Source organism: Xiphias gladius, chromosome 19 (assembly GCF_016859285.1).
Source record: "Xiphias gladius isolate SHS-SW01 ecotype Sanya breed wild chromosome 19, ASM1685928v1, whole genome shotgun sequence".
NCBI lineage: Eukaryota > Metazoa > Chordata > Actinopteri > Istiophoriformes > Xiphiidae > Xiphias > Xiphias gladius.
The window spans coordinates 8,523,013-8,546,441 of NC_053418.1; the positions used below are offsets into that span (position 1 = coordinate 8,523,013).

Genomic DNA, 23,429 nt, shown 5'->3' on the forward strand with positions numbered 1-23,429 from the left:
AAAATGCACGCCTCGCTTCGAAGCGTGCATTTTTGAAACCTTTAATTGCTTCAATTAAAGAGAACACACACGCACACACACACACAACACACACACACACACACGAAACGAACAAACAAAAACAAAAAAACAGGTACCGTAAAATAATACTGATTCTGAAATACATTATACTTCATTAGCAGTTGATCTAATGATCTCGATTAATTTGTTGGTCAATTAAGACCAATCAGAAAGTAGTGGAAAGTTCAAGGTGACATCCACAAATCCCTTGTTTTGTCCAAACAACGGTCCAAATCCGGATAAACAGTTTACAGTTATATTAACTAGAGAAAAGCAGTGAATCCTGGGATATAAGAATAATATAACTTTATACAATAACTTTAGCAAAATCAACTATCAAAGTAGTTGCTGATTCATTTTCTGTCGATTGACGATCAATCAATCGACTAATTGTTTTCACGTTCATATCATGCACTATTCATTTTATTTTATTCATCGTATAAGGCATCAATTATCCTTTTCATCTACACCAAAAAAGGAATGAAGGGAATGTCATCTAAAAAAACGCTGACATCATGATGACTGGTTCACATACTCAACACTCAAATCATTATTAATTCAGGACTGAGTCACTCACTGTATGACTATTATTAAACACGGTGTGATTTAATCAATGATTTATAAATCACTGATCTAAAAAGACATGAATGGATCGACTGAACCTATAAACAGGCAGATATTCTGTCCTAGACATGAATGGCTAAAGGTGTTTATTCTGTTTTAGTGTCTCTGTAGTCTCCACAAGTAATCCCATATGACTCAACATGGCCCTGCAAAGAAATACATGTAACTACAAAGGACACACGGTCAGTAATCTGGGGCTGCAACCCAAGATTATTTTCATTATTGATTAATCTGGCCACTTTTTTTTTCTTGTCTAATTGATTAATTGTTTTTTCTATAATATGTCAGAAAATAATGAAAGGTCCTCGCTATAATTTCCAAAGCCCTAGATGATGTGTAGAGATTGCTTGTTTTAATTCAATTTACAACCCAAGACCCCCAAATATTCAGTTTACAATCAAATATGACAAAGTAAACCAGCAAATCATGACATTTGAGACGTTTTTTTTTAGTATGTATGTTTTTTTTTTTTGCTTGAATGAAAAAAAAATGATGAATTGATTATCAAATAGTTGCCAATTAATTTTCTGTCGATCAACAAATTGATTTATTGACTAATCATTGCAGCTCCACAGTAATCCTTGCGTGTGTGTGGTGGTTGTGAGTTTGTTATACCCAACACATAATTACGTTTCACAAGAATGCAGTTCGGTTCAGTTCAGATCTTGACTGTCCCACGGGAGGAAATTCGTGTCGCAGCAAGGCAGCATATAACCCTAAAACACGAAAACAATAAAAACACAATAAGACAGGAAAAGCCTCTTTTCTCCAGTGGGAGAGTTTGCTTTGGGTGGAATGGTTTATTAATGAGATCCATTTGTTATTTTGCATCTTTAACTGTTGCCTGTAATTAACAAGCAATAGCAGACACTTTTGACATGCATCGCCCAAAACCCTGTAGTTCAGGTTGTATTAGCTCTTTAGCCAACATCTTAAAATTAGATAGGGCCTGTCCCATCAACACAATCTGTGGTGATATTCAAATGTGCAGCTTCAAAAATCATAAACCAGTGATTACAGAATGAAGTTAACCATTACTTTGCCCAGGATCCTCTTAAAAGGGATTTTTAAAACAACTATATTTTTGCACTGATAAGGTTGAACTTTATCATTTATATGGAATAGTTTAGACATTCATTTTAATGGTCTATTGAGCAGTAAGGATACAGCTTGCTTCAACAGGTCGATGGCTTGCAGTCTATAAAAGCTGAAGTGAAACCTACCTTATGGAGCCACTAACTGACTTATAACCTTTGCTTTAAGTGAATAGTTTTAGTGTCTCACAGTCTGTGTGCTGTTTCATGGGCTTTTACACCCCGTGCTTACCAGAGGAGGCACTAAAAATCTTCTTATCTTTTGGAACCCTTTTAGTTGGCAGTATTTTAAATATATAGATTATCGAAAAAATTGTCGGCTTCTGACTACAATCAGCTCTCTGGTTTCAACCTTTGGCAGTGACCTTTGCTCGTTTACAAATTCTGGTTGTAACTCAAGACCACAAGAATGGCACAAAATACTAAACTGGATGTTTTTTGTGTCTTTTAACATAGACTGATAAAACCCAAAAGTTGCATTAACTGAGTTTGTTCTTGTATATTATGATTCCAAGTAATCTTTTCTTTTTTTTAAATCTACACAGAGATAAATATGCACAACCTAAACCACTCGCTGTGTGCTTTGTTGACATTTTATTACATAAGCAAACCTTTCCTTTGGTGAAGATGAATAGTGGACAACACGACAAGGTCAACAATGATGATGTGCTCTTTACTCTGGTAGATACTGCCCCCTTGTGGCTATTTTTAATTTCTTTTTCCAGAGAGGGGGCCTATGTATTTTGTACATTGCGAAAAAATTATATTAACGATAAATCAGAATAAATAATGAGTTAGGTTCAAATCATTAGTGAGAAAGCTAATCTAACGTTTTTTAAAATAATCATATCTTTACAGTATGCATCTGATACCTTGCGGTTTTGTATGTTATTGCTGCCGAATTTTTATCCAAATTAAGCAATGACTTTGCACTCACTATGAAATGTGACCTCTAATATGCTAGTGTATGTAAATCATGGAGGAGGTTGAAGCTCAGGTGGCAGAGCAGGTTGGGCATCAACCATTGGGTGGGTGGTCTCAGGCTCCCCTTGTCCACATGTTGAAGTGTCCTTGAGCAGGACACTGAATCCCATTTTCCTCCGGATTTGTCTGCGAGAAAACATGTGAGCTGCTTTGGACAAAAGGATCTACCAAATGAATGTAAAATGCTATGGCAACTCAACCACCATATTCCTACAGGCCACCAGAGGTCTCTCCTCTCATTTTTAAATGGATTAGATATTCTGATGAACACTACTATATTCAATTTACACATGCTAAGGATATTCTGCATATTAAATCAAATGCAATTATATCTTTTTGAGTCTTTTCCACAGTCTCCATACCTGCCAGACCTGTGCAGTGGACATCCAGTTCACCTTCCACTTAACTGTGTTCAGGGAGATTTTCTTTATAGCACAACACATGGAATACTGAAGAGGGGTGTGTTCTCCTGGGAACAGGAATAACTTCAGTATGCAGCGTGCATTACATTGGCAGACTTGTGATGTATACTGTTCCTTTAATCAGGATGATATCACGTAATTGCTTTGTCTGGGCTCTGTGTTGGCTCTCAACTGGATAATTCTCGCTCATTTGTGTCCTGTTAATTGGGTCTGATGTGGTATAATGGCTTTCCACGCCTTAATAGGGTTTTCTGTGCAGACTGTTGGGGAAGCTACCAGGAGGAATAAAAGTCAGATGAGCAATTTCCTGAAGTGTGCCCTATAGTTAGTAATGCTGCAATACATGTTTGACTTAAGTTAGATTTCTTTCGTTTGGTTCTTCATAGTAAACGATCATGAATTTCCTGTAGATCCCTAAAAAGGATGACAAACTGTACGACACGTATTCGAAGTATAGAGTTACCGAAACTAGGAAGGTACAAATGCTGTTCTGACATTTGACGCAGATGAACACATTACAAGGTTTGGTATTCATCCGACATATGCACATCCATTCCTTTGTCCACCCTCTTGAAAGTCTGTGGTCAAGCCTACGTGCTTCAGAGGAACCAGCCTTTGACTTTGAACTGTTTGTACTTACTGTGTCATCCCCTTTCATTCATTATGTATTGTGTAATGTATTATGTCAGAGGCTGTTGCATTTTTGTGCTGCTTCAAGCTTGATAACACTGCGGAAAACTGAATGTATAGGCACAAGGTCAGATTCTTTAGTTGGGTGTTTGTTCTTCAAAACGGAAAATAGAAGCAATTGTGATTCGATACAGAGCCACCCAGTGGTGCAATCCATTTTGGCACAACTAGATAATATGATAGATAACTAGGTAATATGATATAAATTTTTACAATATCTGATGTGCAACTTCTGTAAACTCTGTCATCCTTTTTTAATATTGCTCTAAAAGTATCCTGTACCCTGAGTTTTATTTCTTTTTAAAGTTTTTATTCTTATCATGCTTCCCTGATTTATTGTGTTTCAGTATTTGTGCTGGCCACCTATTATTTTTTTTCTCTAAACGTTTTACACGATTTTATGTAAGTCATTGTATGTATAGAAAGGTACCGTAACTTAATGATTACATACATGTATACAGGCAGGCCCTTAAGTTATTTAAGGAAATGAATTTATATACTCTTATTTATATGAAATACAGATGATCTTTCAGTCGTGCTACCGGTTTACCAGAACCTCTGCCTTCTTTTTCCTTGAAAATCACGCTGCTACAGCTGGACCATCTCCCCGGGATTTTACGGCGTAACCCCGCAGATCTGTACATTAGCGTTACATCACTGATAAGGGGGGGCGCGACAAAGTCCTGTCCTCGCCAGGGCCATGTGAAAGAGATTATGTTTCATTATTATATTAATAACAACGTTGGTCGCAGTGGAAACAGCTCTGGAATCCGAATGTATACGTCGGCTGTTCGGGCAATCCGACTCAAAACGCAGAGAAGTTGCCTTCGAGAGAGGACCGTTCCGGCATCGGCTCCCCCTCTGGATGAAAATAGCCTCCATGTGTTTGGTCATGTGACCACGCTACGTGCGCAAAGCGACGTGCGTGACGTAGCGTTGTAGGCTTCGCTAGTTTCCTCAACCAAACACTCAACTGATATTCTGTGATAAAAACTGGAAGTCAGCCGGTGGATGAAGGGGCCACTTATTCATTTAAAAAAAAAGCCCACCAACCGAGCGGCCTTCGTCGTTTCCAACAAACTCAGTTGCTGCGGTACTGAAACTTGTCTTACGAGCGAAGAGGACGGCGAAAATTCGTGCCTGTAAAACCACCAAAGGCAGTTTTTTCATTTTGCTGTGGCTGTCGAAAGGCGGGGAATACAAAGCGACGTGTGGTCAAATCCATTAAATTTTGGACTCGTCGAAGCAAAAACGGGATTACTACCAAGCCAGTTCGTGCTGCTGTGACTGGTCAGCGATAGTACATGGATTATCTGGTGAGTAAATGAATCCAAATGCAGTGGTAGTGCTTGTTCCAGTCAAGGCATGCTTCTAACGTATGGTTTGTTATCACTTGGGCTCCTATTAAGACAGCGATGCCACTCAGGTGTGCGAATCTATCAACATTGAGGTGTAGTAACGGTTGCTGTTTTATGCTAATGTGTCAACTGTAGCCTGTAGCTTTTGCCTGTCAGTGCTGTGCGAGCTAGGTCTAACTGGTTGACCCAAACCCCGACCTGTTTACGAGTGAAACACGATAACCAGCCACCTAGCTACACCCTTGAAGTGCTGTTAGATGTGTAATGTGGCATGGAGCTGTTATTTTTCAGTAAACACACTGTTCCTGCTGGGGATAAAGCTGCAATGTATGTTGGATGAGGCTACTTGGAGTCAAGATGTCATTGGACGTGAAGCTGTCCATAACTGCACTGGTTTGAGATGTTAGTCCCTTGCACATTTTCAATACCTGTGATCAACAGCATGATTACAGTTCAGACCATTGCACCAGCTTTGGCCTGGGAGATTATGGTTTTTGGGCCTTTGCCCACATTTTAGGGATGGGATGGGTGCTGCCGAAACCATTCAACAATAGAGAGGAAGCTGTAACTGGAGGCTTTCCCAGGGAATTTATAAAGCCAGAAGAAAAAAGAGTACACAGACATTGTGCTGTCATCTCACAGGGGGGCAGAGTGACAGTGTGAAATGCAGAGGAACTTGCCCACCCAGTGTTATCAGCTTGTTTATAATGGGCCTCCAAAGATGTGGGACCTAAAAGGAACTTTGAACTTCTGCTTCACTGGGACATTTCTTGAGTCAAGATTACAAAGTCCTATCCGGCAACTGGCACCAGAACAATTGTGCTATAGTCAATACAAAGTGATTAATGTCTAGCTTGTGTGTGGCTTCTGGCCTTGGTATGACATATCTTGTGGGGAACAAAAGGGGACCAATGTGGCACATTCATAGTTTATATGAGTTACTCTGTAAACTTGGTTGCATGTCAATGGAAAGTTGTTGGTACCAAAGGTAAACACAAGGGGTATTGTTGTCGAGAAGAGCACCCTCGTGACATGAAATGAATGAAATTAATTTCACCCTAAGCTCTCTTCTTTCTCTTCCTTATATGATGCAAGAAGAGGACAGCCTTTATTCTCTTTAATGATTTCAAAACATGCAAAAAGCATGGCAAAGTGCAATAACCTAAAACTTCCAATATGTTTTAGTTAGGTTTGAAATATGATCATACCTTAAGCAAATTTTAGCTCTGAGAGGCAAAAAAAAAAAAAAATCCAACTTACATGCATGAAGGATTTAAGATTTTGTGACAAACAGTTTTCTGTGGAAAGCACAGCTGTAACCCTGTGGACTGTTGGAGCAGAGTGCTTGGCTGTCCTCAGAGGTCAAGCACTCAATAGGCACAGGGCCTCCTTTCCTGCCGTGCAACACTGGAGACCTGGCACAAAACCCAGGCCAAAACTGTGTTGCTTTCTCTTTCCTATAAATCAATAGGAACTTGTCGCTAAACCCTTGATGAATGCTGCTAGTCATATGTCCTGTTCGTGCTTTTAGGTGAGGGCTTAGTAAAGATTTGGACCATAGGGGTAGCTGGGATGAACAGGAATGGAAGCACATAATTATTGCACATTGCTGGGTAATAACTGTGGTTTGAGTTATGACTGTATTACATGAGAAATCTCGCCTATGTTGGATTCTGTTTCAACTGGGACCTTGGGCATGTTGAAGGACTGTACTCCTGCCTGGTCAGCGTAGTGTTAAAAAAGACCACACAAAACGGCAGCATTGACACAGGAATTTGGTGCTAGCTGTTGCCATGATACAGCCTTACCAAATTACAAGTGCGCCGTGTGGCTCTTGGACCCTAACATGTTGCAGACTTCAGCAGGCAGGACACATTGAACGTGTTGTGAGTGACATCAAATAGAGAAAGCCAAACTATGGCTGTATTGTTATTTTTTTTATAACTCACATAAAAGCATGCAGAATGATTCTGAGGTTTTACTGTAGCAGACACTACATTTGTAAATAGTAACTTCTTGCCTGTTATTGCCTATCACACTGTGTTGAGTACATGATCATATATATACTCACTTCACTGCATTATTTGTTCTCAGTTATCGCTGTAGGCAAATTCACAGCCTGTAGGCTATTTTGTCAATCTTAACACAAAATTTGCCTGATATCGAGTTATTTTCTTCTCCTACACATGACTAAACCCTTCAGGTGGACTGACATTCAGGTTGTTTTTGTAGCTATGCCCTTGAGGAAGACAGATCTATGATGCTGTAAAAAAAAAACATTTTCCTTTTGCCTGGTTATAAAAAATCAGTATGTTTTTTGTGGAACTTAAATTGTGCCAAAGGTTCAATGACAACAACCACCCTCAACTGACCTCAAACCATATGGTAATAATGAGTGTGACAGATGAGTCTTTTCTGCTAATAGGCTGGCCCACACGTTCACTAATGAGGCTCATGTTCAGGAGGAATAAACAGAAGGAATACTTTCAGGAGATTTTTTTTTCAGGGAAAAGGAGCTAAATTGTAATTTTTTTTTCTCAAGCTTCAGCAAGAAAGTGCTGATTATTTATCTAATGATAAACCATTGTCTCTTGATTTCAATTCAACAGTTACATTAAATATTTAATTTTGATTGAATTCAATGCCTTTTTATTGCTGAACACTTTTCACTGTTAATTTTTGGATTTGTGCATTGCTATCCGCATTATACTAAATTAGAATGATGTCAAATACACTAACCCATTTGGTATTCCATCCACTGTTGTGAATGAATAACATTTTACCGATGACTAGTGACAGGGGAAATGCTGTCTAATAGCTAAACCAGTTTCTTTGCTAGATTATGTATAACTTACCTACATAATGCTTAGACTACAACTTTTAATTGCACTCTGGAAAAAGCAGACTTGCTGTGCACATGACTAGCCTGCTAATAATTACATTTTTTTGGAGACATGGCGAACCCCATATGTACTCTTTCCATATTTTTGAAAAGAGAAAACATTTAAGTCAACATGTATACAGTGAGCATCAACTGAGAAGGCAGTTATTCAGCTGTCATTACTATTAATAGTTTTGTCAAGCCAAAATGACAAAACACCTGTTTTCAGTTAGTTTTAAATGATTACCCATGCTGTCTGCCACCTGTTTACTTTGTCCCTTATTTCCTTTTTGTGTACTTGTGTATTGGAACTCTGTATAAACTTTGACATGGCCTGGTTTGGCATACTGGATGTTGAAAGTGATAGGGTTGTATTTTTATACTGTAAAGCTCTATTTTGAAAAAAATCTGAGCTCTTTTTTTGCAGGATTTACATAATTTTTAATGGATGAATATGTGGTGTCCTTGAAGTAACTCACACAGAATACCAGTACTGGACAGTGTTTAAAATTTTAGCGAGTTAAAGTTATAAAATGAGCTCTTCATCGTTTTTAATATTCAGTATAAATTGGTTCATAGCACCCAGCAATGCATTTAAAGCTGCAGTTTGTGAAGAAGTCAAATTCCCAAGATAAGTAAGTCAGAAAAAAAATATGAATTTCCTTGAACCATAGTTTGAAATGTGAGATCCTCTCCAATGGTTATCATCATGATGCTGAAAGCACTTTAGTACTTGATGCCACTAGTTTACAGGACTTAATAGCTCAGAGGATATTTGTGTTATTCCACAGATTTCTTAAGAAATGTATTAGAATACAACATATAGTATGCACACTTTGGTATAAAACATTCATAATATAACATTCATAGCATTCACAGCACTGGGATCACACCTTTTATGAAAATAAATTGTCCCTGTAGAAGCCTGTGTGTGTTTTTGGCAGAACAACTGTATTTCAGAGCAGATCTCCTGTCCAAGGGCAAATAGAAGGGTATAACACACTGACGTCTCATCACAGTAACACAGGAAATAGAGCTGATGGGAAGTTCTTGGCAGCATATGAATACAGCTTGGTAGCCTATAGGATACAAGGTTGGTGTTAACTTTTCTTCTCAATTTTGTCCTCTATCTGACTGTGTTGCACACCTTGCTGGTGTGGGGAGAGGTCTCTGCCAGCTCTCTTCAGAAGCAAACAAAAATGACCTATAGCTTTAAGATAAAATATTTCCACAAAATATTAGGCTGATAATTAACACGGTTCACTCTGAATTGATGTGAATTGATATGTACCTAAAGTTTGGTCAGTTAACTTGGCAGCAGTTCCTTAAACCTACTCTTTTATTTAAAGTGCATATCCTTTAGCTGTAATGTGAAATACCTTTTCAGAGCACAACAGCATTCCTGGACCTCCGTCCCTGATTTTAACCTGCCAGCAGCATGTCGGCCAGTTTTTTGTATCTGCTGGTTAGCTCATTGTAGTGATTCCCTTGTGTCTGTGGAGAGTGCTATTGAGTCAGTATTTTGGGCTAGAGCAACATCAGTGTTGCTGTTGAAGATAAGAGAATATTTATGGGGTTTCATAATGCCATGATCATGATCAAACACAGGCATTTTGAGTAATTTTATACTGACAGCCACATAACTTGATGCACCATTGCTCTAAGGAGGCATAAGTGAACTGTTTTCATTTTTTAAATTGCGTTTCTTTTTCCTTTGCTCTCTCTCAGGCACTAACCACTTTGATTGTGCTTGGCCCTACAAAGCTTTTCCTCGCTAGAAAAACATGTCAGTCAATCAGTGGTTTATTATTCTGCTCTTATTTTATTTGAAGAGTTTTGGGATGTGTCCATGAAAGCATAAACAAAGGCAGTTTGCTAATCAGAGCGTTATCAGTGACTCAAGGCTTTGAGAAAATATCTTGCTGACCTACAGTCAGACAGAATGAGCTATTATAGAACTATTATATGCTGCCTTGTTACATCAGGTGTTGCATCAGCAGTAAAGAAAGGATTGATTTGTGACAAAAGTTCTGGGCTTTGATTTTAAGCCAGGAAGTCACAGTTATTTGATACAAGTCGTAAGCAAATGAGACACAATGCTGTCCCATTGCTTTGGTTTTAAACTAAAGGACAAACGAGAATTTATTTTTATCCTGGGTGTGCTGAAATGTAGGTTATAGCTACATAATCATTCAAATAATACAATGTTTTATTCTTAAGCAGTTGACTGAAAAACAGTCATGCTGCAGTGTCTGGAATGCAAGTCTTAATGTTATTTATTCGAGGAAACGTAAAGTATAAATCAGTGTAAATACCAGTGTAATACACTACTGCTTTTATAGTAATGATTTATTCTTTCATTGATCTGTGATATAAACATGTCAGAACTTGTTCTTTACCTACTTGTAGAACCAGATTGGATAAGAAAACAGGCCATATTCAATTAGTGCCACTGTTTTCTTTCAGCTGTTGATTTTGGAGTAGTAAAAAGCTCATTTGAGCCGTGTGCTAAGGACAGTGACCTGATCCCAAAACAATAATGTACCATTGCCATAAGCCGTGTTTTTCACATTTTTTATTTTAAAACTTTTAATTATTACAATAGCACCCTAACTGGAATCTGAGCCTGAATCAGTTTGCTTATTGTCAAAGTTAAAATTTAATGTGTTGCAGGCAGTAGTTTCATGTTCGCATACCTCAAAAATGTTAGCATTTTGAATTCTGGGTGACCTGGTGCTGGTGTAATTCGACATTGTGTTGCTTTATTGCATCACAGTTGAGTACATTATAACTGCAGTTTGTCAGTAGGTGGTGGCAGCAACTATTACTAGACAGCTGAGCTGACCAAAATGAGCTATTTGAACATGATTCACAGTTCTCCCTGAACAGACAGACTTTTGACAAAGCATCCCACAACAGTTGTTGAAATCCCCCTCACCGCTGTAAGCTGAAGTGGTCAATCTATTCATCCTCCTCCATGCATAGAAAGCAGGGGTTTTTATACTTCATGAAGCTTTGCGTACAGTATGGGAATAGTGTGTGGGTGTGTAATGGTGACTAATCCAATTTGCAGTCTTCGTCTGTATCCCTAGTTGTCACTGAGTCTTTAATCTCCGTGGAGAGAGAGATTCTCACAAACTAATCTCAAGCCTGTGTCTATCCACTGATCATTGTGGCAATAGTTTCATCTTTCTGTGAATGAATACAGGGAGTAAACACAAGACAACCTTCAGTCCTGATCAACTACATCCTTACAAACCCCCTCTGTTGAGCTAAGACTTAAAACAAAATGGCTTGTGGATGTGTGCTACTGACAGTGAGACGGTGAAGGGCTGGACTCATGTTGTTGACCCGACACTGTTGTGCTCAGCTACTCCTGATCCTCCTCCATCCATTCACTTACTCCAGAGGCTTGGCTTGTTTGTTGCCGGGGGTTACGCTTGTTGCCGAGCACAATGTCGGAGCACATGCAGCTCTCCCTTGCCTTGTGCAGGATTGGGCTCTACACGGTAAGAAAATGTAGAGGCTGCTATCTCTTAGAGAACAGCAGGGATGTTGTGTGCTCTTTGTGTGTGCTGGATTGAATGCTGTTAGTTTCACCATGGTCTAATCTTTCCTTGCTATGTTATGAAACACATACTGACCAAGCAACAGTGGCTGCTGCTTCACAGTTGCTTGGTCACTGAATGGAGAGTTCACGCTGTTTCATTCGAGTGGTTGTAAGCACAATAGTAAGGTGGAACAGGTGGACGTCAGTATTGTGATGTAAATTAAACCTACAGAGCACAAGATGTCTTTGAGTAAAGGCTGTTTCTCTGAGAATAGAAACAAAGATGGATTATGGTTGGGGTTTTTTTTGTTGTTTTTTTTTGTTTTTTTGTTTGTTTTTTTCCCCTGCAGCTCCATGCAACCTGCTTGGTCAGTGAATGTAATTTCAGGCAGTCTTAAGTACAGTTCACTTATGAATGGATCCATGAATTTCATGCTGCAGAGGTCATGGAGGAAATACTGTTTAAGTTGTATTTGTCTTGTTGTTATATTTATTTCTGAGAGTGGTTAAACATTAATGTTGATTAACACTGTGATATTTACCTGTGTATAATAATCTGAAACATACACTCACATTGATCACTGTGCACGTTAGGTACTGTAATAATTTTGAGAAGGAAAAATGTATCTTTAAGACAAATTGTTGTCGTCATGAATTTTTTGAAAATGTGTCAAGCAGTTGTATTTCAACCACAGCTGTTTGAATATTGTCAAGTACCCTGTTATTCCCTGACTAGCTAGTGAAGTTTTTTCAATGAACATCAACAGAAAGGGTTATTTTGAAATAGGATTGTTTAACATTAAGCTTTTGCTTGAATGCATGATGCACATTTAATACAGTATCTCTTCGATGACTCATCTTTTCAGCTATACATGTATCAAATGAGTTGGAACACAGCAGATTGGTATTATTTTTATTGGAACTGTAGGCAACAGAAGCTGGTTCCTCTATTGAAGTCCTCTGATCTTTTTGTGGATCATGTAGGCAGATGTTCTCGACACTTTCCATGAGTGTATGTGCACAGCTATAGTACATGGTGAGCATAGCCTAGAGCAAAACTGTTCATGACTTGCATTGAATATGTTGAAAAAACATAATATTGTTTAAGTCGTTGTAGAAAGACAATTCTCAAGATATAGAAAATGTTTAAGGCTGATAATAATAACTATTGCTGATAGTGACTATTTCCAGTCTCTTAGGAGGGTAAGAGTGTTCAGAGACCGGCAAACCCCTTTGGCTTGCCCTGACAAGTTTTTTTTTTTTTTTATGTGATCGATCCTCTTTATTGCAGAGGTTCAGCTCCTCAGAAGGAGTGTACTGCTGTGTAAAAGGGTCTCCTCCTGTCTTTTCATTTTTTTTCTGTTAACTGCAAGCAATGTCAAAGCCATTTCATTGTGCTTTTGTATACTTATATCATCCTACCAAAGAGATTGATTGAAGCACTAAAGCCATGTACATGCTGTACTAATAAGATGTGAGAGTAAGCCTTACTTACTGCTTTGAATTATGTTTTTATATATATATATATATATTTTTTGCTCACACAGAGCAGCTGTTGCTTTTAGCCTGGATTATGTGTTTAACTTTAGTTTGCTCGTTTGTAAAATGGCCGCTCTGCTGCCAGTAGACTTGTCCATGTTTGCGATTGGTCATATGCTGCAAACAATGCTCCTTTTCTGTGAAAGTGCTCGGGAAAAACCTGGGTTGACTTACTGAGGTGATAACCACTGTCGTGTGACTACTTGCGATTGTTAGGCTTAGTGAAGCCAGATAACGAAAAGATATCCTGGGTATGTTGGACTTGCTTCATATTACAGGCCTCAGGTCTAAGTAAGGTAAACAAGTCGGGTACAGCCTTGAGTGCCATGTCAAGCTGTGGTGTGCAACAGAATATAGCTGACTGAGAACCTCCAAGGATGTCCCTAACGAAGTAACAACAAATTAACATAAAATTTTAATTAAGTGAAAAATGATCGTCCTTAAGCTCATGTAAAACTTTGAAATCAGTGCATTGCATGCATATGACTAGAAGGTCAAATCCCCCTTGTATCTTTTTAGTTGTCAGCCCCTCACTAAGATATACTGTGGAGTTACTGAGTGCTTAAAATGGAGATCGATATAAGTTAAGGCTACCATGGAGACGTTCGAAGGAGTGATTGTTTTTATTGGCTTAGGGGCATTCAGATTCAAGCCCCTGCTGATTCACCACAATATCCTATACAGCAGTGTACAAGATCAAACCTCAACATGTGTGATGCTGTGGGAGAGGAATGCTATGATACATTCCTAGCGCTGTAACATGTTTGCGATACAAATTTGTAACTTTGCTGTTAATAAAAAAAACAAAAACTTTAGAATCCAAAATTTCAACATTTAGTGATAGACACACGATTTTGTCAGTGGTAGGGATGCTGAAAGAGCAAAGCTGCAGGAAAAATCAAGACAAGTTTTTTGTTTCTTTACACTTACCTATTACACCAAAATTACATCATGCTTTGCCGTTTAGGCTTATTATCTTTAGCTCTGTGCAAACTTGCTATGAACAACCAACCATTCTTGTTATGACTGGATATAATCCCTCTGTTTTTGACACTTTGGACTCTCCCATGTTCCCACTGATTGTTCTCTGTAAAGTCACCCACTCACACTGTGCACACCAAAAATAGCAGAAGAGACAGCATGTTAAACTTTTGCCAATTTTATACACTACTTTTTATCAGTGTGTATAACTGCAGTGTCAGTAATACCTATCAAACTGTACCATTGGATTGGGCAGCATTGCCGGTGCCAAGAACCTACATAAATTGCTGCATAGTATAGTCAATGCATGTCCCATCCAATACTAAACCCTGCGTACTAGCCTGAAAGTCTTAATTTATAAGCCTAAACCTTAAAATTTTATTCACAAAATTCATTACTTACTACTTAATTGGATGTTTGCCAGCTCTCTTGTATCATTTGGTATGGCCCCAAAATGCTGCCAAATTGCAGCAGCTGCATTCTTTCTCACAACCAAGTTGTTTGCACTTGTCCCTTTCTAACCTCAGAAGCAGAGGTTATGTGATTTTAATGAAAATTACACTGTTGCTATGTTTCCGATATTCCAATATACTGGCCCAACCCCTATGCTACTGTTATCATTGTTGGCCCAGCAGGGTTTCCTGCAGGTTTTATAGTGGAGGGGCCCCACCTCCCTTAAATAAAGACCTTGTCCTCTAAAGTCAGAAGAATAATATTATGAGTGAGGCAATTTCTTTAAATTGTCATTTACTAGGCATGTTGATAAAGTAGAGACAAAAGCTGTATTTATACTTCTGCTGTATCTGCAGCAGCTACGTTTGTAGGCCTCCAATGCTATGTGGTAGGCAATGCTGTAGCTGACCTGTGCCTCTTCAAAAAATGTAATTACACATTGGGGCTACATTGGCTACAGAGATACCACATGTGGACCACAATAACTGTGACTAGCTGCTTGGGCTGCTTGTGTTTTCTCCTCCAAGTTTCTGATACTGCAGAGACTGCTGAGAGTGACTGCAAATTTTAATGCTTACTGCAAACCACACTGTCCATCACAACGGATGAAACATTGTAAATAAGTTAACTGAATAGTCCCCTATTCATTAATGAAACACGGTGGACCTCCCCACTGTTGTTTGTATCACAAAGTTAATGAGGCAATTTAAACACAGATACTGTGAGGAATATAATAGAGCATGCTATGGCCTGATTTTGTACAACGGACTCATTTAGTGTTGTGGTGATGCTATCAAAGTGTGGAATCCGACGCTGAACTGTAAATCAATACCGAACTGTAGGTATCTAGGGCTGGAATCCCGTTCACTCCTTGCATCAAGTATATATCCTGCTAAACAGTCCAATCAACTGCCAACCCTGCCCCGAGTTAGTGCTGCATTGGTTTCATCTGTGTGGTATACTTAAGTTTAAACAAATATTCCTTAGAGAATCTCCTTTTTATACATATATTTCTAACACAAAATGCAGCATAAATCAGAATATATAATTTTCCACTTCAAAGCTGTATTTTGATTTTGTGTAAGTTCTTGGTGGCAGCAGGTGACATGGGACATTAGTATAATTGACCGTGTGCTGTAGGTACCATAGCTACTGCTCTTTGGACCCTGTCTTTGCAGGATGCCTTAACCATTAAGGGTCTAAATGATTGTTTTAGGCAGTTGGTGGTCACCTCATTATGTTATTAATGGAGTGGAAAATTGCTGCTGCACTGATTTGCTGGCTCCGACCCCCAGGCCCAGGCCATATCATTCAGAACAAGAGTTTCAAGGCTGGTTCATGCTTAATTTGGAAAGAAACCTGGCAGGGTGCATGGTGAGAGTGACCTAATTGAAGTTAAAATGCACACTGGAGCCTTACACAACTAAATCAACATGGATGCTACAGCTGCACCTTCCACCATGCATGACTGGTGGAACTAGAGTAACTAGATTGACCTGTCTGTTCCAGAGAAATTCTTTGTATACTTTGTACTGATTATGTAAAATTTCACACTTTTTTGAGTAACGAATTTTATGGACAAGGTCATGGGTTTATAGATTGGGTATAGGTTAGAAAAACTGAAAAAAAAGAACAAAGTTTTGTGTTTTGTGCAGCTGGTACCATAGTGGTAACACCTGCATCTGTTTACCATATGAAGATAAAATGAGCGAGTAATGTACCAATATTGCAAAGTTTTCTTGTTTCAGTTTCAGAAATGTGAGTGATTCAGTTAAATTTTTGATTACATAACTGGAGTACATGTATTAACCAGTTAACAATATGGACAAGTAGCTACATCAGCCAAAAAAAGTCTTCTGAGTTTAAAGATCACTGCAAGAAAATATACTTCTATGCACTTCAACATTACTGTCCAAAATAGAAGAGTCTGCTGTACACATTTTTTCTTTCAGAAATAGTGCACAATACCATTGTCTCTGTATCATTTTACTTGATCCAATTATCAGTCTCTTGCTGAAGGCCGTATTTGACACCTGAGTAGTCAGAGAGTTGCGAGGGTGCCCTTTGTCTCCTGGTCAGCTGTGAGCAGCCACCTCCTCCTGTTACCTTTTTCACCCATATGATATTCGTTGAGCGTTGTGATTGTTACCATTGCCAGTCCCCTCCCTCGTTTTTCTCTTTTAAGTTGGCCTTTAGGGTGGAGATGAGCCCACTGTGCTGTAACGCAATCTTTTACTGGTCTCAGTATATCATTTTGATCAGTATTTTTCTAATGGAGCTGCAGCATAATAGTAATAGTTGGCATTGCTTGTATTTTGTTCCCTCTTTGTTCAAATTAATGACTGTCAGTGTCAGTGATTCATGCAGAAACATAACAAAAAGGCTTAGTTTTCTGTGTTTACATTAGACAGAGCAGTTAACAGCTGTTAAACTTTTCTTATCCTCAGCACATTTGTTTTTAAATCACACTAATCTGTTTGACCTGGAGCCTGACCTTTTCAACCTGTTGAGAGTTATAACAGAATTGTACAAGTTCAAGCCAGCTCTCAACTTAATAACAGGATATCTCTTTTAGCAGTGTTTTTATTCCGGCATGGTGTCGAATGGATAACTGTTGCCAAATGGCTTCAAAGTCCAAAAAGACCCCTTGGTGAGTGTACAAAGTGGGAAAACGCAAATGATTGACCATGGTGCTCTCTGAGCTGTGACGTTGAATTTCTGATGTGAACAGTTTCACTTGCAATACAATATTCATGCAAAATTTTAAAAACGTGCACACTTCACTCTCTATATAAATGGCAAATGAATATTTGCATAGTGGTAGGCTGTTTTGTGCACTCCAGTGTACTACTTCATTTCACACGTGTGTCAAACCAAAGCTAGTTGTGTAATAACTTCTGTGAATTGCAATAACTTATTGAAATGTAATTTAAATAATGCTGAAACTTGGCTGAAATTTCAGTTGAGTGATAAATTTCCAAATAATTGAATAATATCACTTAATTAATGGCCAGTTATGTCCACATGTTGAAGTGTCCTTGAGCAAGACAGTGAATCCTAAATTGCTCCTGATGGACAGTCCTGTGCCTTGCATGGCAGCTGCATGTGTGAATGGGTGAATGAAAGGCAAATAGTGAAGCATTTTGTCTGTTAAGGTAGAAAAGCACTATATAACTGCAGTCCATTTACCATAATTACATCATCAGGTAAATATATATCAGTAGTTTGTACTACTGTGTTACTCCATTATGTTGTTATACTTTAACATATGTTGTCACATTTTCAACCTATTTTGTAGCAGGCCTTTTTTAATATAGTTTGACAAGTTACTCCACTGTGTGACAGCTATTTCATTATCACTTCTTAGAGAAAATTGCAGGATTGCATGTTGCCTTACTGTTTTGTCACCTGGGAGGATCTTCGCTGATGCCCCTGTCACTAAGACATCCAAAGTGCCAAAGGGCAAGACATTATGTATCGGCAAGGACTCCGTTGATTAATTAACCTGAACTTTGCCCACTCTGTATAGAAAAAGGTGAAATGGCAAATTTTCGATTTGTAAGAACAATAAGACTGTCACAAAAAATGAACAAACTCATGCTTTGTATATGGTGAAAATCTGCAGTAGTGCACTGCTTTCTGAATATGTGTGATATTTTTTAGTTGGTGACACACATTTGGCTCTAAATGCACAAGTTGTCATTTTCAGAGTTAGTTTTTAAATTATTACTTTAGATCACATTTAAGAAGAAATTCCAAATGGCAGTTTTTAGAGGAAATCCCAACACCTACTTCTGAAACTATGTTTGTTTGTTAGACAAAAAGGCTTTCTGTTTTCAGGAAGAGGTATTTTTAGCTCTCTTATCTTGAGATACCTCAGGCGTTGGGTGTAATCCACTCCTCTTTTCAACACCTTATCTCACTCTTCGTAACATAACGGGAACCTAGAAAACCAAGAACTGTAAATGTTCCATATAATTTTTTTTTTTCGTCAGTTGTCGTAACCATATATGTTATTCATCAAATACAGTGTACAGTACAACAACAGTTCTGTTAGAATATTAACACGGAAAGGGTTTTTTATTTATTGTTATTTCTTTCAAATTGTGTCCTAAAGCTTCTTTGCGCAGACCTTTAGAATTCCATGCAATAAAGGGTTTAAGTTATTTTTTAGGCCCTTGGGACACATAAATCTGAAAGAGTTATTGTTTCATGCCTATTATGTCACAGAGACATTTGTGCATAGTAAATATACCCTTTTTCTCACAGCGTGTAAGCAGCATACCTTTCTAACCTGCTTCCGTCCTTTTGAAAAGCAGGATGGGAGCAGCCATTGCCCCATCCTGGGCCATGAATATCCCACACTTCAAAATAACCAGAGGACCTGGTGGGATGATGATTGAGAGATCACCAAGGGTCACCCACCCACTATCAAGCACTGTTTCCTAAATCCCGGCTGCCAGTCCTTACCGGTTTGTTTTGTTGCCTCAAGGACATTTTGGGAAGGAATTTGCCCTGGTTGTTTGGGAAACAACAAAGAATAACTTCCCGTTGGAGATGTATTGGCTGACAGAGCAGGGCGACACCACGTTTGGCCTTTGTGTATCATGTATACCAGGAACTTGGAGCAGATTTTAGTTCAGGACCACATCCTTTCTAGTTGCATGTATTATGCAGTAGTCATGCCCATCAAGTTGTAGTACATTTTGGGGACTTTATGAATGATTGTTTTCAGAAACGTAGTTCTACAGTAATGCTGCAGACACAACTTAGCAGTAAGAATATGGGTTGGATTCTCCATAGGACATGACCAAAGCACTGAGACAGTAAGTAGCAGAGCAGCTTCAGGGGTAAGAAAATGTTTGGAGGATAAACTGAGAAATTAAAACCAAGTTCTATGGGGAAATTTTTTAAAATTTTAACTGCAGCAAAAGGAGCAAGCCAGGGAAAACAGAATACAGTTACAGAGGCGGAGTGATGGAACAGCAACCTTAACAGTGCCAGCAGCCATGCAAGCAGGATGGAAACATGGAGGACAGTTAAGGTGTGTCCAAAACAAGCATGTTTATAGTGCTAAAATAAATATTTAGAGCCTCTCCTTTTTCAGTTCTGTCTGTTTGGGCACATGTAAAGGATGGCATTTAACTTTGGCTGTATACCAAACAAGTGCTTCAGTGAAGGAAGATAAGGATCTGTTAGGAGTGAAAATGTAATATTATCAACCATAGGAAATGACACAAAACTCAAAGCACAGCTTGTGGCTGTAGGATGTGGTTAATGGGTTAATTTTGCGAAGATCAGATTTGAAATTGGATTTGTTTAGACACACCCAGTCTCAGTGGCAGCCAAAATCTAATCTTGCTGAATCTCTGTCCCATATGTTAATTACCTATAAATCCAGTTTACTTTAGTAATTCAACAGTAAAAATGAACAAATCATTATCATGCATCTACATTTTTCATACCTTTTGCTACCATAACACTGTGATGATTTGACAAGACAGTACTCTTTGGGATAAACATAATATCTTGAATATCTAGAAATAATTGAAGATTTTATGCCATTGAAAAATTTATTTTTGGTCTATTAAACCAGACAGAGAGAAAAATCTGTAAAAATCTATACCTTTGTATCAGTTCTTCAGTGACGCAGATTAGTTTTAGCTTAAAGATCCCCTTTAGACACCTTTTATGACATCCAAAAATGCTCTGCCTTGAATAATAATTTGTGTCTGATATGGTTTTTTCCACAAATAACTTAAATTAATTGATTGAGGGTTCTAAAAATACATTTACTCCCCCCCCCCCCCCATTGACAAATCTAAAATCTATAAATATGCAGGTAGTTGTTACACTAAAATGGCACATAATCTTTTATCTGTTTATACATGCAAAAATCTGTTCTGTTGGCCTATATTTTCAGTGGCCTCCCTTGTTGTGAGATGCCATAAAGGGTCTTTCTGTTATACAATAGTTTTTGTCCACATGACATGACAAGGACCCATCTTTACGCTAAGCTTAGGCCTGAAGCAAATATTTTAATATGCTTATCCACAAGACATTGTAATACATGAGTGGGCTGCAAAGTCCTTTAGTAATCCAAGCTGGAGGGCCTCTTTCTTTTTACTATCTGTCTTTTCAGCTACCAGTCATTGTTAGTCCCCAAACCAAGTGAATTCAGATTTTTCTAAATGCAAACTGTGACTACATCTATACAAGCAACAGGATCTGGTCTTTTTATCTTCTTTTCATAATCATTCTCCTTTTCAGCTTTTTCCAAATTTCAGAGAACAATTGGTTTTAACCGCAGGTAATGATCTAGTCTGTGTGCTGATATCAGACATATACTATATTGTACTATAGTGTTGGTTGATTTCACCATCATGCGGAATCAGTAATTAATAGCATAATATTGATAATGTGATACTAAATACGCTCTGGGAGTTTGGTTATCATAATAAGAGCTGAAACAATTGTTTAATCAATTAGTCAACTGACAGAAAATGAACTATTTTAATAAAAATAACAAAAATTAATTAGTTCCAGCTTCTCAATTGTGTGACTTCTGGTTTTCTTTGTCTTTTGATTTTTAGTTGGACAAAACAAACTATCTGAAAACATCCTGGGTGTCAGAGAACTGTGGTAGGCATTGGATAAATTGTGAAAATAAGAAAAATGAATGAATTGATAATGAAAATAATTGTTAGTTGCAGCCCTAATTGTAATACTGTAGTCTACAGTCGTAAATGTCTATTTAATGGTTGAATTTGTGGATAGGAGAAACAAATCTTTTAGCTTATTTGACAGTGGCATCTGGAAAAAAATCGCTGTCAATACTGTTTGGTCTGGACATTACTATTGATTTTTATTTTCAGAACCTATTGGTCTATGAATATCTCCTGAAAACACAGCCATCCCTGCATTGCTTAGCTGTAACTCGACAACTCAAGGAGGTAAAAATACTTGCTTTTCACTCTTCATATTTTATTTGGTATGTTGCCAAATGCATTGCAAAACATAAAATTAATAAAGTTTAGAGAGGAATCTGATTGACACCTCCGACCTTCCCAGTCATTACACATCCATCACATTATGTCTGATGTTCTCTTTCCACTCTTTCCTTCTCTCTTTTTGTCAAGATCTTGATCATGTTAGAGTTCAGAAGGCAAGATAGTGTTAATACAATTTGTTTGATCATCATATAGTATGTTGGTGTTACATCAGATTGTTCTTACATGTCTGTGAGCTTAACTTTGTCAGTGGCAGTTTTTTGTTTGCAGGAACTCACACATCTAAATCTTTTTTTTGTATCATTTGTACCATTGACAAGTCTTAAAGAACTCGACAACTGATAACTCCCAGAAATGACCAGTAAAAGGATCACTATTTTTTTCTCTCTTGATAGCTGTTGGCATCCATGTTTGTGTTTATCAGTCTTCAAGTTAGCAGCAGGTTTCAGTGGCATATAATGAAATGTTGGAAAAGACATCTTTTATCTGTTCGTGGCTGATTGTCATTTTATCTAATAACTTGCAGCTGGTACGTGTGAGCCAAACTTACTGTTGTCACAGCTGTTTTCTAAAGGGATATTTGATTTACTGCACATTATATTGGAACCGTTCCACAGAAACAGATATTGATTTAAAGTTAGACAATTTTTTTTTTCCATTGCCTAGGATCAGTTTCCAGGTACAATTACTGCAGGATAAGTACTTGACATTTGTGTTGTAGCTGCATTTGTTAGCATTTTGGGACATCAGGAGCAGTTGAGGGAAAATGTATGTAATTTCATTAGCTTTGTTTAATTTTTCCTGTTTCCATGAACATTTTGTGAGCTTGGATTTAAAAGTGTCTGTCAGACTTTTAAAAAAAAAAAAATCAAAGCTCGGTTGTCTAACAGTTTGATCTTGAAATGTTCATTTTTGTTTGTATGGCATTATTTTCAAGTAACTCTTTTAGGTTAAATATTTTAAATGATAGTGACTCTCCAGCTGGAGTGCTAAATGTTTCATGCTTCATGTCTCAGAATCTCTACTCCATTCAGATAAAACACAGTTAGGGTTAAAAGCTCACAATCTTATTGTTCAAGTGAAATATATTGTTTAAAAGCTCCAGTCTTGAAGAAAAATCTTAAAATGTGGATTAAACATTCAATATATTACTTTATACCTGTCACCAAAGTATGACAGTTTTTCACTACAGTCTATCGAAGGTCTTGCATTTACTGTGTTTATTTTTTCAATTCTGTCGTACAAATTTTGTCCATGATGCCAGAGTGTGTAAAATAAAAAAAGTAAGATGAGAGGAAAAAGGGTGTTAATTCATACTAGTTTTGTAAAGCCCATTTCAAATCGATTTGTGATCAAGCCAACCTTTAGTCCACCGAGGGTCCATTCAGCAGAAAATCATGTAAAGTACTTGATTAAATTGTTCCATTCAGAAACAAAATTCCATTCCTTCCTTTAAACCAGTCAAAGGATAACAAAATGTCATGTACAGTAAATGTTCTTTCTGATTACTTTCTATTTTTGGAATATCTGAAAACCTCTGCACATGCTCACCCACTTGAGTTAAGTCACAGATCCCTTTGGAAGACATTCCATGTCTCTTTCATTTTGGGGGTTTAGGGTGTATTGGTCTGTTGGCAGAGCTGATCCATGGGATAGACAAAATCTTACTTGGGTATTGGAAGGAAAGCAAAGATCTATGTGGATGTGTGTCGTCAGGGTAGGGTAACCCCTCCTGGAGGCAGGTCTGGGAAGATAGTTCCTGCTTAGTGCAACACCTAGAGTA

The 23,429-nt window shown here is 38.0% G+C and overlaps 1 protein-coding gene across 4 annotated transcripts in view; it reads left to right on the plus strand.

Annotated features, from left to right (window-relative positions):
- The window catches only part of LOC120805155 (ADP-ribosylation factor-like protein 15), a 114,525-nt gene that overhangs the window by 3,622 nt on the left and 87,474 nt on the right, over positions 1-23,429 (plus strand). The window contains exons 1-2 of one of the 4 annotated variants that reach the window (XM_040155086.1): positions 19,376-19,462; positions 19,565-19,680. The exons of 1 other annotated variant lie outside the window; for it this stretch is intronic. In XM_040155086.1, coding sequence (XP_040011020.1) covers positions 19,657-19,680 — 24 coding nt within the window. In that variant the 5' untranslated portion in view covers positions 19,376-19,462; positions 19,565-19,656. Of the gene's footprint in view, positions 1-4,792; positions 5,191-11,566; positions 11,623-19,375; positions 19,463-19,564; positions 19,681-23,429 lie in introns of those variants that run through there. 2 more of the 4 variants (XM_040155087.1, XM_040155084.1) reach the window with 2 other exon arrangements.